Genomic DNA, 18,260 nt, shown 5'->3' with positions numbered 1-18,260 from the left:
TAATAAATCATTGCAACGAAAATAAATTTATGTCATTTCAAAATAATATTTCAGAATTTTCATATTCAAATTAATTTAATTTATATTATAGCAAAAGGTAAAAAGAAGACAGAAGATTGGCTAGCCTTCTTTTTAAAAGGTAGATACCAACTTAAATTTTGATAAATTAAAAACATTTAAGAAATTTAATAACTTTATTAAATATAAGAATATGATTAAAAATGTATTTCAGAATAATTAAGAGAATTTAATAATTTTGAAATATTTCATCTCTATAATTTAGATTTTTATATTTTATATGTAATAAGTAATAAGCGAAATGTAAATAAATAGATTTCTATCTTTAAGGTCTAACGCAATTTTATTTCTTAGTTGCATTTAGTATAATTTTTTTTGGAAGTATTCACAAAGAGAGGATGAACTATAGCAATTGCAATTATAAACAAATTTTTCTTGATAAAATTGAATTCTTACTATAATCTAAGTCACTGTTACACTGAAGAGAACATTTTTGAGCTCACTGATAGTAGTTTTTTTTCTTTTTTGGTAAACATAAAGTAGGTAGATACCATCCTCAGTGAAAAAATATTTTCAAAAATTTAAAAACGCCGAAATTCATGCAACAATGACAATAGTTAAGATTTAATAAAATTTTATGAATATTTTTCATGTTAAGCGAATTTTTTAACTTTTATACGATTTTATTAAAACAATAGCTTGTATAACTGCTGTTTAATGCAGATTTTTTTCATCAATTAGTTATTTCGCTTTTCTTTTTACTCCATGTTCTCTAAGTTCTCCATGATCTTTTATCGAAAATTCTTTTAAAAATTGCAGTTCTTCCTCATCACTCATGCGAGTGTTAATGTTAAAATTTATATATTCTCAAAACACGAAATGAAATAGGCAAATTATTTAAAACAGAATTAGTGCGAAATTTAAAGTCGCATATTATATAAACCTTAACTCAATTGGCAAATGTCACATGGAATATATAGCCTAATTTAAATATTCAATCACGTTTTAATTGGATAATAACAGATAATTTTTGTAAATAAATACATAAATAGTTATTAAAAATGAACTTAATTTTTTCATTATAGATTATATTCAATTATAAACAACACGAATCACTTCTTGATGATTGCATTATGTAGTATTATAGTATAATAATATCGCATTATTATCTACTAGTAATATATCATATAATGTATATAATAGTTATTTCATAATAATATGTTTTTAAAATTAATAAATATGTAGTGGAATTATGCAAAAATTTAATTATTTTAATGTTCTTGTTTTTAAGTGTATTTTCCTATTTCTGTTATATATTTGTTTGTGTTGCTTGTAAAAGCCAGTCTTTTTAGAATATCCAAAACTCTCTAAAATCATGTGAAAATATTTACTATGCCATTACTAATAAACCTTGTTTTTTTGCTATATAGCAATGCAACTACAAAATGAAGATACAAAAATTCAAAGTAAGATAATTTTTATTTCGATATGCTTATTTTATTTACTTTTTATCTGAACACACACAACAAAAAAGTATCCTTTAGCAATGGTACAGAAATTTCCATAATTCATAACTGTAAGTCTAATAAAGTTTAAGATTATCATAAAAAGTTTATCACACACAAGACTATCGCATTTTATTCTATAGTATTCCTTGTACAGAAAAAAGTGAGAATAAAATAACAAAAAGTCACATCATCTAACTCCCGTTCAGTTGTTGTCTTACAAATTGGAATTTCATTAAAATAAGTAAAGAAATTGAAATAATAGTATATATAACCTAAGTTATATTCTTAAAAAAATATATGTTGTGTCTCAGCTTGCTGTGCAGCCCACATAGTATCGTTTGAAATTATTTTATGGTAAATTATTATCGAACACATTATCAAATATAAATTTTCTATGACATTGTATTTCTTGTACACTTCAACACATCTTAGTTGTTTCAAATTTCTAAGTTCTCCTGAACATTGAAAACACCAGCGAGGGCAGATCTTATATTTTTTTAATGTAAGAGCTTTCGTTAACAAAAAAAATTCAGCTTAATTTTTACTATTCATTTATACCAAACATATTAAATATCTCAAATATATATATTTTGAATTTCCCTAAGTGAGTTATATTTCATCAAAACTATACAGTATAGCTGCTTAAAACGATGTATAGTTGAGAAAAGTATTTCATAGTTTGGTTTTTTAATATTAGCTCGAATTTAAAATGATGAACTTGTAATATTTATTTTAAGTATATAATTGAGTATGTGTTTTATCTCTCATATTAGACAGATTTTATATAACAATATGTTTTCCTATTAATGCTATTATTGCCTCACAGCACAGGCCATTTTTAAGATAAAGGTAAAGGAAATTAGGTTAACGTGAACTGTGTTTATTAAGTGCAATAATTGGGAAAAAAAGAAAACCTTAATATTTAATAATTGTTTTTTTTTAACCTTTTTGGATGTATATAAATAAAATACAAGTAATTTTTTTTTCAGAAAAAGTTAGAAAAAAATCAAAAGAATTCGTTAAAACTAGAATTAAAATATTTTATCAATCAAAATATCGGGATTAAATGTTCTTTCATAAAATTATGCATTATTAATCTGATGTTTTTCAAATGTTTATTGTTATAAAATATTTACGGAACTCATGACTTAAATTTTTAAATTTATAGTCAATAATGACGAAGAAAGAGAAAAACTATTTGTCAATATAACTCAAGGCAAGTATTTATTCATGCATTCAAAATTTTTTTAAATACTCAAATGTTCATAATTCAATGCTTAGTGTAGAATTCAATTCTTAGAATTTTAAGATATTGAGAAAATTTCTGCTTAGAAATTTATATGAGATTTTCACCAGCTCTTTGATACTTTTGCATTGCTATTTTAAAATCCGCAATGGACAACTGTTAAATGATATTTTTAGTCAATTTTTGTTGAAATGCACAAGTTTTAATACGTAACGTTATATGCATGGTGTTGAAGAAATGTTGAGGCGAATTTCTAGAAAATTTAGGGCACATCCTCAGAAATAAAATTGCATGGAAACCCAAGTCTGGATATGTCGTCATACATCACTATGGGTGATTCCATATTATGAACTGTTTCTTCATGTGCTTCTAAAAAGTTGAAAGAGGCCCTATCATATCCATTGTAAATTTAATCTTGATCCTTACTCCTCTAAAATTTTGTTGCAATACTTAAGTGACTCTCAATTATATAGAGCTTTTTTAAATAATATCGTTTCTACAAAAAAAAGAGTGAAATGCTACTTAAAAAAATTAGCCTTTGGTGAAAAACTAATAACAGATTTGAAATCCTTAAACCTGAATCAACAAGATCAAGTATTTTTGTATAAATGTTTTGACAAATTTGTGTCTCAGTATTATTAGCTGGATACTTTTTGCTGGGTCATTCTTATTTTGTTTTTAGTTTGGATTTTTGTTTGGAACAGTAGTACTTTTACAAATTTTATATACTTACTTTATTTAAAAACTTTGTTAAATTATAAACATTATTTTACTGCATTATCATGAACATTTAGTTTAAAATTTAAATTAATAATGAAAAATTTTTTAAATCTTAATGTTTAATAAACTGTTTAATTAATTATGCATTGATTTTTAATTAAAAACATCAGTGGTAGAAAGGGCAAAACTAAAATGTCTGAACATAAAAATCGATGCATAAAAAATCAAGCTTATGCGTAGAGATTTTATACGTATTGAAAAGGTAATATCTTTCACATTGTTATGGAGTATTTTTTTTTAAATTTCATATTCTTCTTAATTTTTTTGAGCAATTATTTGCATTTTATTTTTCACACTGACATTCATAATTTCCTAAATCTTATAAAATTCAGCTATGTTTTGCATAATTTTAAGATAAAAATTTTAAATTCTTATCTTGTTTTCCAAAATTTTACTGCATTATGTTTAAAAATGTTAATGATCTAAATGTTAATATGCAATATTTTTTTATTTCACTTGAAAGCTGAAAATATTATGAAAAAAAATCAATTGCTGGCAATTCTTACAAAAGGTAAATATGTTATGCAGAACTTCTTTACATCTTTTTTTGCTTCATAATTTCATAAAATGGAACATTAAATAAAAATATGTTTATTACTTATATTTATTAGTATATACTTAGAATAAATACTGCGCTAATTGCTGAAGTTAGTTTCTATTCTTGAAAAATTTAAGTGTTCGAAGACTTTTACACTTTCTTGAATCCCTAGAGTTTGAAAATGTCAGTGTTGAAAAAAATGTTGTATAAATCTGGTATGCGTTAACAATGTTCTTATTTCAATTTTTTTTTTGTAACTAACATGAATCATGCTATTCAAAGGAACCTCATGAAAGGATATTAATTGGGTTGCTAAGACTTCTAACTGTCTCACAATTTAGATTTATTTTAAATACGAATTAATATTATTTTTGCTCTTTGTTTATAATTCAATTATAAATATATCTGCATCAATAATGAGTTATAAATTTGAATTTGTACTTTATTTAGTACTCAATCATATAATTGTTTGTTTTTAAAATTCTTCATTAAATTAAAGTCCAAATGATAGTTAATACTAACAAAGTAGCATTTTAGTGAAAGAACCGACCAGGACAGGATTTATGAGAAAAAAACCGCTTTAATTTTGAGAAGAAACTAAAAAAAATTTTAAAAACTAACCTAATTCCTTATCGTGTTTAAAAAAATTCTAATTTAGATAGAAATTGAACACTTTATACAAGAGCATAGTGCAAATATAATTCAATTCAGTTTGTTTTATTAAATTAAATTTACATTATACTCCTATTTTAGTGCAAAATGCAATTAATGTTTGTATGTCCTATCTAGCTTTATTTTCTAAAAATATAATCTGAAATAAGTAAATTGTTAAAGATCTCTGAGATCACATGAATCTTTGTGATTGTGAAAAATTGATGGATACGGAAGGATTAAAATTTTCAATGGAGACATTGGGAATTTTAATGAAAAGTCTGTTTTGCAGAGTCTATCAGCATTGATGATTTTTTCTATCATTAAATAATTTTCAATTACAATAACAATCCCCCCCCCGAAAAAAAACGGCGAGACAAAGTAACTGGTTGCTCATTTAATTTGATAATTTATTAATTTAATAATTATTTTTAATTATTAAATTGATAAATTACTAATTATTTTTAATCATTTATAATTTAATAATTTTATAATTGATTTAATTTATTTAATTTTTTAAAGTTGACTTGTCATAGATCGAGTACTTATTTTTAGGTCAAGGACTAAATTTTTTTTCTTCAAATGCTGGTTAATTTCATTCAGAATACTCTCTCCTAAGCCTAGTTTATCCCAAATTTTTGTCCAACTTTCTCTTCGTCTGAATTAGCTTCAAAATTAATAATTTAGCTATGGAATTCAAAATTTGAGGCAAAAACTCCAATTTATATAATAAACTCTTAAATAAGAAACCACGACTATTAGAATTTTTTAATATCACTTAACTAAAAGTAAAACATCCAACTGTCAAATCACAATTAAAAATTTTTCAGAGGTAATATCATTACATTTTTAGAATAGGAAGCATTATTTTAATTTTTTTTATTCTCAGGTACGTATTTTGTTGATTCTTTAATAAACTTTAACTATTTTTCTACAAATAAATAATCTGTTTAGTTTTTTTTTTTACATGAGCGCTGAAATGGACGCTGTGCACGTGCTGGACTCCTGATTTATGCACCTTATATTAAACTTATCCCTTTTATAAATCCATTTTTGTACAAATTGAAAGAGTTTAATTTTAATTTTTTATTTATTTTTAATTTAGCTCAACAAATACAAGATGAGGAGTCGAAACAGAAAAGTAAGAAATTATAAAGAGTTCTGAATTTTTGCTTTCTTTTAAAAATAATATTATTCTTAGTGCAGTTTGTCATTAATATAATTTTGTTTTAAGTTAATTTTTAACATTTCTGTTTCCTGTTTTACAGTACCGAGTGCAGAGTGCACCACAAATATGCAAATTGTTCGTGGAAAAACAATTGTAAGATCAGAATAATTAATAAAATATTTACTCTATTGTGGCCTTAACGAAAATTACAAATCCCGACATTGTGCATCTAAATCTAGAATGCAGCAAATTTTTTTTCAAGATGTCAGAACTAGTATTTGCTAGTTTTAAAATTAGTGAACGATTATCTAATCATACTACTAATTATTAATCAAAAAGTATCTAAAAAGATTTACTAATCAGAAAGTATTTCCTAATTTAATGGAATAATTTCTTATAAATTTGCATATAAATTGTAAAATAATTTTGAAATATGTATTTTACATAACATTGCGAGCTAAATCTTCTTTAATATTTGTTTTTTTTATATGCTTAAAAAGAAGAAAAGCCTTTCATCTAATTTTTCTAAAAATTAAAATTATGATTTCTTTTAAAGTTGAAATTGCAAGAAAAAGATGGCAGCTATTGAATAATATAACTCTAGGTGAGATTTTTTATATTATTAAATTTTTTTTCAAATATTTGAAGTATATTTGAAATTTTTGAAATATATTGGAAAATATCTGATTATATTAGCAAGAAAATTTGTAATACATATTTCGATAATTTTAGAAATCTACTAAAATATAACAAAAAGTTTCTTAAATTGAGAAAGATGGCATCTATGGTATAACAGCAATATAATAATAATGAAGTATGTCTGTTATTTCCAATAAATCGAAAAAGAATAATGTAGGCTTTAATGACTTACAGGCTTTCTTTCTAATTAAAATGAATTTTAGGTATCTCAAAATTTAAAATTATTTTCACAGAAATCGAGTACCAAATTATAAAAGTTAACTTTAATTGCACCAGCGATAATAAGTTTATTCAAATCTCTTGCGCATGATCACATATTTTCCTATCTCATTTTTTTGTATTGTTCAATAATATTTTATTAAAATTAATTTAAATAAATCATATTTTAATAATACTTCATACTTCATATTTTATACTTTTTTAAAAAATACCTAATTATTTTAAAGACATAAGCTTTGTGGGTGAAAATATCGAACAATGCGCTTTGTATTACTTATTTGTCTATATATATATATATGTATATATATATATATATATATATATATATATATATATATATATATATATATATATATATATATATATATATATATATATATATATATATATATATATATATATATATATATATATATATATATATATATATATATATATATATATATATATATATATATATATAAGATTCAATTAATATTCAAATAAAATTATCATATACATTTTTTCTGTAATTGGTTTTGTTATTTTTTTTAAGCTATTGAACTTCAAAAAGAAGAATTAAAGAACAAAAGTAAGCATTAAAAGGTTTAAAGAAAAATTCATTGAAATTCGATTTAAAAATACACATAAATATGTAATAATGATTTTTTTAAAGCCGAGGGAGAAGAAAAGAAGAATCAGTTGCTTGCAATTATCACAAAAGGTAATCAGTCATTATCAATATCTATATGTTTATTAACAATATTTATTTTTAACATTTTTTGAGCATCTAAGTATAATTTTTGTAGTTAAAATTGAGTAAACTGTTGAAAAGATATGTAATTAAAGCCTTATTTATTGTGCAATTTTTACGAACAAGACCCTTTTTTCAAAGAAAACGGTAGCGTCTCGTGCATTTATGTTATTAGTGTATCACTGTAGTGTTCTAGAATATTTTTACGAGTATTTCAAATCTCTTGGAAGACAATCTATTGGAGCATCAAAAGTACTTTACTAGTTTCTTTTAATATTCTTCTTTATTCTTTTAAGTCAACGATGTGGGGTTTAAAGTGGCTTAGGGCTTTGAGCTCTTACTGCAAAGAATAGGGGATCAAACTTCAGTGGCAGCAATTTGATATATGGATAAGTAAAGTCTTTCTCTGATTAATGCTGACCACATTTCCACAATCATTTTATTGGTATTGAGATGTTGCTAAATTCTTGACGAATTGCGTTCATTCCTTTTCTTGGGTTCGTCTACGTATCACTTCTTATTTTATGAAATGCTGCTTATTTTACAGATTGATTCGATATTAACAAGAATATAAAATTTTGAAAGAAATATTTTTCAAGGACTTCGCCTGAAATGTCTGCTGACGGTGTTTGTCTGTATTTAAACATGAAATTTTTTCGGCTATAAGACTACGTAATATAAAGCTAAGTCGATAATAGTTTTGTTGATTTTAAATATCTGCGCATGAGGTTAAATTGCAAAAATTTATAACCTCTGTAGTTTTCTAAATGGCTATGTATAACATGAAACATCAACATAATATTTTTAATTAACAATAATAATTACTACAAAATTGATATTCCATGTTATTGTTTTTCCTCTTCATTTTTGTAGAATTATAATTTAATAATATTTGTTGCTAATTGAATATATATTACAAATACATCAAATACAAAAAGTACGATGTTGAGTACATTTTTTCATTGCTTTTATATTTTAGCTATGAAGCTAAGCGAAAAAGAAAGAAACTTCACAAGTAAGAAATTTTATTCGAAAAGAACTTTTAATTATTAATTATTACATAGTTAGGAGAAAAAAAATGTTTTAGTTTAACGTTTTGTTTCATAATTTTTCAGTTTGACCTAGAATAAAAATTCTACGAATTGAAAAATTATGAAATTTAAATATTTATTGATAATATTAATAAAACAATTTATTGATAATATTCTAAAATAAAATTTAAGATTAAATCTTTTTTGCTGATTCACATTATAAAGTCTTTAATTATAAAGACTTTAATAGTCCTTATAGAATTTATTTTCTAAATTTTTGGAAGGATTTGAAAAAATTATAAGATGCGAAAAGTAGCTTTATCAAACATAATTTTTCCGTAACCTATTTTCATTCGGATAACATTTTGTATTTATTCGTATACTCCTTTTATTTGTGTAACAATTTGAAAATAGTGTGCTATTAATACTTGCAATAAAAGGGAATTATTTTAAGAATAGATACAAAAATTACTTTTCTTATCTCTAAAAGGAACTTTTTCTGTTATGTAAAACAAACTGTATGAATGTAGCTATAAATATAATCAAACTTTTTTTGTTACCGTTTCTCTACTATTTCATAAAGCAACTTCAAAACTGTTCAAAGTAATTTTTTAATTTGATGAGAAATTATTTTCTCAGATCAATATTTCAATCTTAATTGTCAGTAACTTTAAACGTGAGTATAAACGTAATTATAAAATAATAAATAATTCTGAGTAATTATTTAATATTTAAATAATATTAATTTTTGCAAAATACTGCTGCTATTGTTGCCACATTTCAGTACATTTATAACACACCCTATTAAATATGCAAAATAAAAAAATTATCAAAACATGCGAAATAGTTCGTGCTTTAAAGAACCAAATAAATGTACCAAAAGAAAGTTTAATAAACACTTTTTATAAGTGCATTTGAAATAAGACACAATTTTAAATCAGTACTTTTAATAAACAAAGTCAATTTTTTATTGAAGTTGAACTTTCAATATGGTTTTAATTTTGTCTTTACTTTCAAAGTTAATCTTGAAAGGAGAAGAGATAATCTGCTTAGGAATATTACTTTAGGTAAGTATTGCTTAAATTATAACTTTGAATAAATAATTTAATATATAAACTTGAGACGCGTATGCTATGCCAAACATAACAGTTTTGTATTCTATTGAAAAGTACAGAGTATAAAAAGTAAATTCTTGCTTGATGACTAAACCTAAATTATTATTGCATTTGTATCTTAATTTATTTTGTTTAAATATATATAAACAAAATAAATTAACATACAAATGCAGTAATAATGAAAATTCAAGAGAAAAAGTACAACAATTTACATAATTCCAAGTTGCGACAGCGTCACACTGCTAATTACACAAATGGAAGAATATTTTAAGATGAGATAATTTTTTTTAGATGAGAAAAAACAAATTAAGTCATTACTTCATAAGAGAACTGAAAGGACTACCGCAATAAGAGAAATCCGAATAACATTAACAGGGAATAACATAATAAGCATTAACTTTTGGATACCTTGAAACACAATCGGTTGCTTCTCTATGTTTCCTATTGATTTATTAAGAGTAATTTAATAATTTTAATGTTTATTTTTTTATTATTTCTTATATTTTTTACATTTTCTTTCGTCTATATCTATAAAAAATGTTTGCTCTCCATCTTTACATGCGAAATCGAACCTGCAACTTTCTAATTTCATCCAAAAATTCTTCTTCACATCTGGTAATTTACGCATTTCCACTTCTATTACGGATTCCCACAAGATTACGGTACACAATCTTGGTCTGACATATTAATCATTTCTTTTGATTCTGTTGCGACAATTGGGGGTTTGGTTGTCAGCTGTAATAAGTATGCCACCGACCGCTGAAACTGTTTCCTCACTGACCACATAGTTTTGCTCCCCTTCTCCTGTCGAAACTGCCATGCACTTCAGTGCCTCCACTTTAATTTTGTTTTAGTGTTTCTGCTTTTCGATTTTTAGGATTCTATAACCTATAACAAACTTTTGAGCATCTCCTTTTGCGGTTTCCCCAAATTACATTTAGTATGTTAGTTCCAGTTAAGTTTTCTCGCATTTATCTTATTGCGTTTATCCTTTCAGTTCTCTTAACTTACTGTGCTTTAATTCTATATATATAATATATATATATATATATATATATATATATATATATATATATATATATATAAGAAATAAAGAAAAATGTGCTTAGTAATAACTACAGTAATAGAAAACTATTGTAAGTAAACATTTTAAGTATGATGTAAAACAAGTCATATGAATGTAGGTAGGCGTATCATGATTTTTTTTCTTTTAACATTTCAGTATTATTTCACTAAGAAACTCTAAAATTGTACAATCACATATTTTCAATTTGATTCAAAATTATTAACTCAGATAAAGGTATTATTCTCAATTGTTCCTAACAAATGATGATAAAATATTTCAAAAATCTAAATTATACTTTACTTGAGGAATTGATTGTAAATATAAGTTCAGGAATTCACAGGAGTCACATACTTTTTAAGATTTATTGTCTTAATTATTAAAAACAATATTGTTGACCAATTACGCAATATTTTTAATACACCATTTTAAAACATATTTTTATTAATTATTGCAATATGTTAAAATGAATTAAAAACACGCTTAATACTTCTTCTTTTAAAAAACCAAATCAAAACATTTGGGTGCCAAACAAACACATAATAAGCAATTATTAAGAGTGTGTTTGAAATAAGACAGAATTTGAAGTCTGTATTTTTCATAAACTAAGCATTTTTAATGAATTTTTATTTTTTTAATGTGCATTTTATTAATGTGTATTTTTTAATGTGTATTTTATTTATTTTCTGTTTAATATTTAAGTTAATCTTGTCAAGGGAAGAGACGATCTGCTTAAGAACATTACTTTGGGTAAGACTTGCTTAAACATTAATTTTTAATACACAATTTAATATATAAACTTGAGACACATAACCTGAGCTTATTAACGTATTATTTTGAAGCTAAACTAAGATAATTCTTGCAAGATGATTAACCCTTTATTATTATTAGAAAAAATTTTTCCTTTTTCTAAAGAAAAGAGAAAAAAATAATATATATATATATATATAATATAATATATAATATAATATATATATATATATAAAACTAGTTTTTTTGTGTTGCGTTCATTTGCTGTAACTTTAAAAATATTAAACAACACTAAACAAATTTTTAAGAGCAAATTAAAATTAAATGCATTTTAATTTTAGATTTGAAAAAATATTGTATGAAACTGATCAATATATAAGTAATTAAGTTAGTTTTGCATGCGCGAAAAAATGTATAAATGTGTTTTCATAATTTTGTAGTTTGCCTTATACATTATATTTTGTAGTTCGCCTTGAATATCTTAAGAAATGTAAAAAGTTTGAAGAAATTTTCAATTACTTTTTGAATGAAACTTAATTACTTTTTGAATTAAACTTGATAAGGGATTTTCCACAAATATTATATCGTATCATATGACAGAATTAAATAACAAATGATAATACTTTACAAGAAACGTTCATGCACTGTATAAGGAAAGAAAATATGCGAAAATGACACTTTTATGGAGGATGATCCTAACAATGCTGGTTTCATTTTTAATTAATCTTGTTTAATAAAACAAATTTAAATTTGTGGAAAACTCCTTATTATTTTGAGCTTTCTTTCAAACAATGCAAAAATTACAAAGAAAATTGTTTGAAACTTTTCAAATTTTTAGGAAATTTAAACAAGATCTTTTCTTATTAGTTGCTAAATACGATACATTACAAAGTTAATTTTCCCACTCGTGCACTGTATAAAAGAACTACCTCAATTACTCATATCTTTCGTAGTTTTAAGCAGATTTTTCTTAAATTTTGAAACAATAATTTTGCTACTACTTTAAAATTGCACCAAAAGTTTCGTTTAAGTTTAATGAATATTTTTAAAGTTATAGCGCGAAAACTTAAGATAAAAAAAATTAGTTTTTCATAGAAATTTCCATATTTTCAGAAATATTTAGAGTTGATTAACGAAATTTTGTACAATCATTGCATATAATAAATAAAAAATTTTTACAAGTACCAAATTTATTGCTACATTTTACTTTCTATTTCAGCAATGGAGCTTCAAGAAAAAGAAGCAGAAAACAAAAGTAAGAATTTAAAACAAATTGTTATCTGCTTTAGAATATTTTAAATTACTTGTACATCAAGTTTACTCTGACATTTAATTGTATGATAGTGATATGTTTAGTGATAAAACAACTATTGTTGCATGAGAGCTTTTAATATAAAGTTTTTTCTCAGTAATTAAATTTTTTAGAATAAGACTATATAATAAAAGCAAGAGTGATATGCACATTTTATCAATAATTACAAATTAAAATTCTGTGTATTATGAACTCCGATTTACATGCAATTATGTTTTTACTGCAGTATTTTATAATTCCATGTTGCATTAAATATTTTAATATCTCTGAAGAGGTACAACACTAAAACAACAGAATATAATTTAAATGTAGGCCTTAATTTTTTAATTTGCTTACTCCTGTTTTTAAGTCTTTCAATTTTATTTTCAGCCTTTAAAAGTATTGCATCATTTTAAAAAAAATCCAGATACCCATAGAGCATAATATAAAGTAGTAAATTTTATCATTTGATCTTAAGATTTAAAACCGTTCTATACTATTTACGTTTCAATGATTCTTTACATCATTGCGTCATTTATTTGTATTTTTGTAACATTAAAATATAATATTTATTTTACAAATAAACCATCCATTTGATAAATGTGATATTCTATTTTTCAAGTCAAGTTTGAAATAAAAAGAGCAAAATTGCTAGCAAATATCACTAAAGGTAAGTTAAATTTGTGTTACTTTTAATATAAAACGCAACTTGGTGTTTTTAATAATTTTTTCCTCGCAGTTAATTGATAAATTAATGTAGTTTTTCTAACCCACACATTATGCTATTTGATTATGTTGTTAAACTGTAAATTGTTAAAATGTTATTACATACAATATGGTAAAATTTACCATATTGTATGTAATAACATTTCTGAAGAAAAATAGAAATAATTCTAGTCAGTAATTCTAAAATATCTCGTATTCAGACTATTCACATGGAATTCACCGGAAATTCTGTTTTTTTTTATGCATTGTAGTTCTTATTGCCATACATTTAGTAAAAATTATGAAACGGAAAACGAATTTCATTGAATGAATGGGTTTAATGCCATATTCCAAAGTATTCTTAAAAAATTACTGAATTTTAACCCCATTTTTTTACAAATTATAAAACGTTAATTGATTGTTAATTTTATCAAAATCATTATAAAGAGATTCGTTAAAAATTTCTGAGCTTTAACATAGAGCCAAAAATATGGTAAATGTTAACATTTTTTATTAATTATCAACATCCTTTCTTTCTCCACAAATTAATTAGAAACCGTATTATTGAAAAATTTATATAAACATGGTTTTTAGGATATGTAAGGTTATATTCTAATAATTATAAGACTCATAAAAAATTTTAAAGCAGTAATGTAATTCATTTTCAATATATCTATGTCAATATAAGAGAGGTTTAATCTTTCTATTCTTGTTCTTTTTTTGTAAATTTTTTGATCAAACTATTAAAAGTATTTTTACGGTACAATATTTTTAGACCGAATTAAACATATTGTACCGAATTTTTGGAGTTGTATATGTGCCATGCTAATTTTTTTTAAATAATCTTATGTTGAAAGTCAATTTAAATCTCTTAACTTATAGTTCTGAAGGTTGAAAAAAAAATGACTAAAACGCAATTTTTGAAGAAATGGTGATTTCATTTTAATCATCCTTAATATCCTTATATTTAAACATATTAGAATGTAAAGATGCTCGAAAGCGTCGAAATTTTTCAATAATATAGGCATTCATAACTGTATTTTACGATGAAATCTGCTTCAAATAGCTATTAATGATTTTTTTAATAATTTACAACATTGATTCCCGAAGAAAATGCCTGATTGAATTTTGATGTTTCTCCACCCAAAAAACTAATTTATGTCTTTGGTATTAATTCAGTTGAAAACTATGGTTCTGATAAGGAAATTAAAAATTATTTTCTGAATTTGAACATTTTTAAGCATTTTGACTTCTTATTATAGACAAAATATTAGAAATACAGATTTCCCGTCCTAATTTTTGTAACAACTTGCTGTTTAAAATTATATTAGAAAATATAAACATTAATTGTAAATAGATACAAATTGTAAAAAAGTGATAAAATTATATGTATGAAATATATTTATATATAGATGGCGCCACTGGAAAACAAAAACAATCGGACCCAATCGTTGAAACAACAACATCAGTACATACATTTAGATTTACAAGATTTTACTTATTAGTTCCGTGGTTGTGTCCAAATTAGTTGCATTAATATAATATTGTTTTTGCACTTTAATGTGTCCGAAAATGGCATACAATTCCTTCTTAAGGAGGCAATGTGATAATTTTAGGGATAATTTGTATCATCGAAAAGGAACATATGAAGACAATAAATCGGTATCGTACTGCCCCACAACGAAAACAAGGTATAGCGCCCGCATTAAATATGGATAATTTCACTCTATATCTATGTTCAATTTTACTACTTGAGGACACCAAATATTTATGGAAAATATTAATTTATGTATGTAGATGAGTTTTTTTCATTAAATCAACTAACAACCACATCAATGATGCCTAATTAATTCAGGTAATAGTTACTAATTGTAATAAAAAAATAAGCTATGTACTAAAACTCAAAATTAATGAGATAAAAGTACTTATTTTGTTAGGGAGATCTATAAGAGTTCGCCATGCTATTATTGACACTAATAATGCATAATTTTTAAAATTCACTAATGGCATTATGGAGATTGATGCAATTTTAATATGTACCAAATATATTCTTATATTGGTTCAAAGCCTTTTGAAAAAAAATCGGTGCACATTAAAGCTGCGTCTATACTGTATTTTTTGTATAATAGAGGCTCAGGAAATGTGACTTTACGTCTCCTCCAAGATATAAGTACAGAAGAAAGTAGCTTGATTAAAGTAAATTTTAAATATTAGTTGATTAGATCAATAACATCATGCCAAATAATACCGAATATTTTGATTTTTCTTCAATATTTTAATTGTATAGACATACGCATGGTGCTCACTTTTGCTTAATTTAATAATGTAAAACTATCGAGAAGGGTAAATAAAAAATAGTTTCAGCATTATTATATGTATCGGTATCTGTCTTGGAGTTTTGTGCAAGATTCCTTAACGTTGTTCAGCTCTGATTTATTGATTCTCTTTTTTACCTCATACAAAGAATAAGCCTTTTTTTCAAGGAAAAAAAAGACTCAGCTCTTCTGAAACGTTTTTGACTGAGAATAAAAAAAATAAGTTTTGTTTGACGATGATTCCGTGAAGGCGATAAAGAATCATAGCTAGTACACACTCAGAGAACTCAGGACGCGTACAAGACGATAATTCAAGGACTAATAACAAGCCCTTCAACTTTCCACAAAGAAAGAAGACTGGTAGGAAATTCCCCTAGGTAGGAATACAAAAACTCCCAAGAAATCTTTGAGGATTAGATAAGATCTATATTTAAGAGAAGTTTAGACTGGGGCGGCGGAAGAACGAGAACTATGGAAGAGTGAAGCCTCTCCTAGAAATTCTCCTAGCGTTATTTCTTATTTCCATAGCAGCAGGCAGCCTTAGACTTTATGTCGAAGGAAGCTCTTTTTGTATACAAAATTTACGGTATTTAGCTTATATATCTAAGACGATAACGAAAACCTCAGAACCTCTCTTTTAATGAAATATTTTGCTTTTGCAAACAGTCCATATGACGGTTATTGAGTTTTTTCATCCCAACTAGGATTTTTATTAAATTTCAGCGGAATTTTCACAGTTTTCACTATGATTTTCATTAAGATTTAAACAGTTTAATGTAAAAGTGTGTAAATTGAATGCCTATGTGTATTAGTTAATAGTTTAGAATATAGAAAATAATATTACAAATAATAATTTTTTTAATAAAAATTTTGCTGTTTTCATAAAATGCATTAATTAAGGTTGTTTTTAGCTATGCAACTTCAAGATGAAGAAGGAAAAAGTACGTAAAATGTTTACCATTGAAAATTTTTTTCAAAATAACAGTGTTATTTCTGTGTGCTTTTTTAGAAAAACAAATTAATGGTTTAGAAAAAAAAATTAGCACGAATTTCCCCGTTATGAAAATTAAGTTTTTAAGTTATCTTCCGAATGTTATATAAAATTACAAAACAATATAAATCATATATAGTTACGTTAATCAAATTATAATGAATAAACATAATTCTGAATTTTAAATTTTACTTTTTTAACCCTACAGGTGTTTATCCCTTTGAAATTTCACCCTACATAATAATAACCATAGAAAACACCAGTTTTTTGATGTAGGAATCCACAGCTTAAATTTTGGATAAATCTTGGGAAAACGCTAAAAATTTAACTTTCTTAAACTTAGAAAATAGTTAAGCAGAGATAAGCAATGGAAATAATTATACTTAAAAGAAAAGCTCGTTTAAAATTTAAAAAAATATCTACAGCTAAAACATTTATCTTAACTACCTTTTATCTCTTGTTTTCTTTTACTTTCGCTTGGTATAGAGCAGTGATCGGCAAAGTGCGGCTCCAGAGCCGCATGTGGCTCTTTGGCTCCTTAAGTGCGGCTCTGGCACAAATATCCACGGAAGGCGCAATAATATTTCCATTAAAAAAAAAACTAGTAAGTAAAAAATTACATAGGAGCCAAAGATCTTTGGCTCCTTAAGTGCGGCTCTGGCACAAATATCCACAGAAGGCGCAATAATATTTCCATTAAAAAAAAAAAAAAAAAAACTTAGTAAGAAAAAAATTACATCTTATTTTGATAAATTAAAATTCTTCTATAAATCGAGAACATGTATAATTTTTTGTTTAAGTTAAAAGATAGATAGGTAACTAAATTTTCATATTGTTGTAAAAATACGTACCGAATATCAAGTTTAATTTTATTAGTTTTCGTAAACGTAAATACAAACCATGTACAAGCTACCGGCTGAAATTGCTCGTATGTTTTCGGCGTACTCCGGTGTGATACAAAGGTACCACAAGCATGCGCGCATACTTTTTCTAAAGTAGTGGGGGTACAAATTGGCTTAAAATTAAAAACAACAACATAAAAACCTGACTTACTCAAACTTTCCAAGGAGATGCAAGCACATTGTTCGCATTAATAAATATTTATTAAGTATGAAATTTAGTTTTATTTAGTGTACTACTTATTTAGTGTAATAAAAGTTTACTAAACAAGCAGATTTGGCTCCCAATTTTTTTAAAAATTGTTGTAATGTTCATATTTGGCTCTTTGGCTAATAAGTTTGCCGACCACTGGTATAGAGTGTTAATTTTTTGATGAAATTTTTCGATATATGATTATAATTTTAAAGCTATAGCATGTTTGTTTAGATTATTTTTTTCTGAATTTCATAAAATTGCAAATTTTTGAATATCAGTAAACCATTTCATTTTCTGACGTAAAAAAGCCCAGTTTTATCGTTATCGTTCAGAAACGTGAAATT

General features: G+C 24.7%; 1 protein-coding gene across 1 annotated transcript in view; it reads left to right on the top strand.

Moving 5' to 3' along the window:
• LOC107447044 (uncharacterized) overlaps positions 1–18,260 on the top strand; it is a 210,312-nt gene that overhangs the window by 47,468 nt on the left and 144,584 nt on the right. Inside the window, exons 49-62 of the mRNA XM_087167704.1 lie at positions 92–139; positions 1,449–1,484; positions 2,695–2,742; positions 4,016–4,063; positions 5,847–5,882; positions 6,466–6,513; positions 7,363–7,398; positions 7,483–7,530; positions 8,540–8,575; positions 9,611–9,658; positions 11,472–11,519; positions 12,739–12,774; positions 13,433–13,480; positions 16,742–16,771. Of these exons, the coding sequence (XP_087023830.1) occupies positions 92–139; positions 1,449–1,484; positions 2,695–2,742; positions 4,016–4,063; positions 5,847–5,882; positions 6,466–6,513; positions 7,363–7,398; positions 7,483–7,530; positions 8,540–8,575; positions 9,611–9,658; positions 11,472–11,519; positions 12,739–12,774; positions 13,433–13,480; positions 16,742–16,771 (594 nt within the window). The remainder of the gene's footprint in view (positions 1–91; positions 140–1,448; positions 1,485–2,694; positions 2,743–4,015; positions 4,064–5,846; positions 5,883–6,465; positions 6,514–7,362; positions 7,399–7,482; positions 7,531–8,539; positions 8,576–9,610; positions 9,659–11,471; positions 11,520–12,738; positions 12,775–13,432; positions 13,481–16,741; positions 16,772–18,260) is intronic.

Source organism: Parasteatoda tepidariorum, chromosome 7 (assembly GCF_982258835.1).
Source record: "Parasteatoda tepidariorum strain Cologne lab strain chromosome 7, Ptep-v5.0, whole genome shotgun sequence".
NCBI lineage: Eukaryota > Metazoa > Arthropoda > Arachnida > Araneae > Theridiidae > Parasteatoda > Parasteatoda tepidariorum.
The sequence above is the reverse complement of the archived record's forward strand: the minus strand, read 5'-3'. Positions and strand labels throughout refer to the sequence as shown.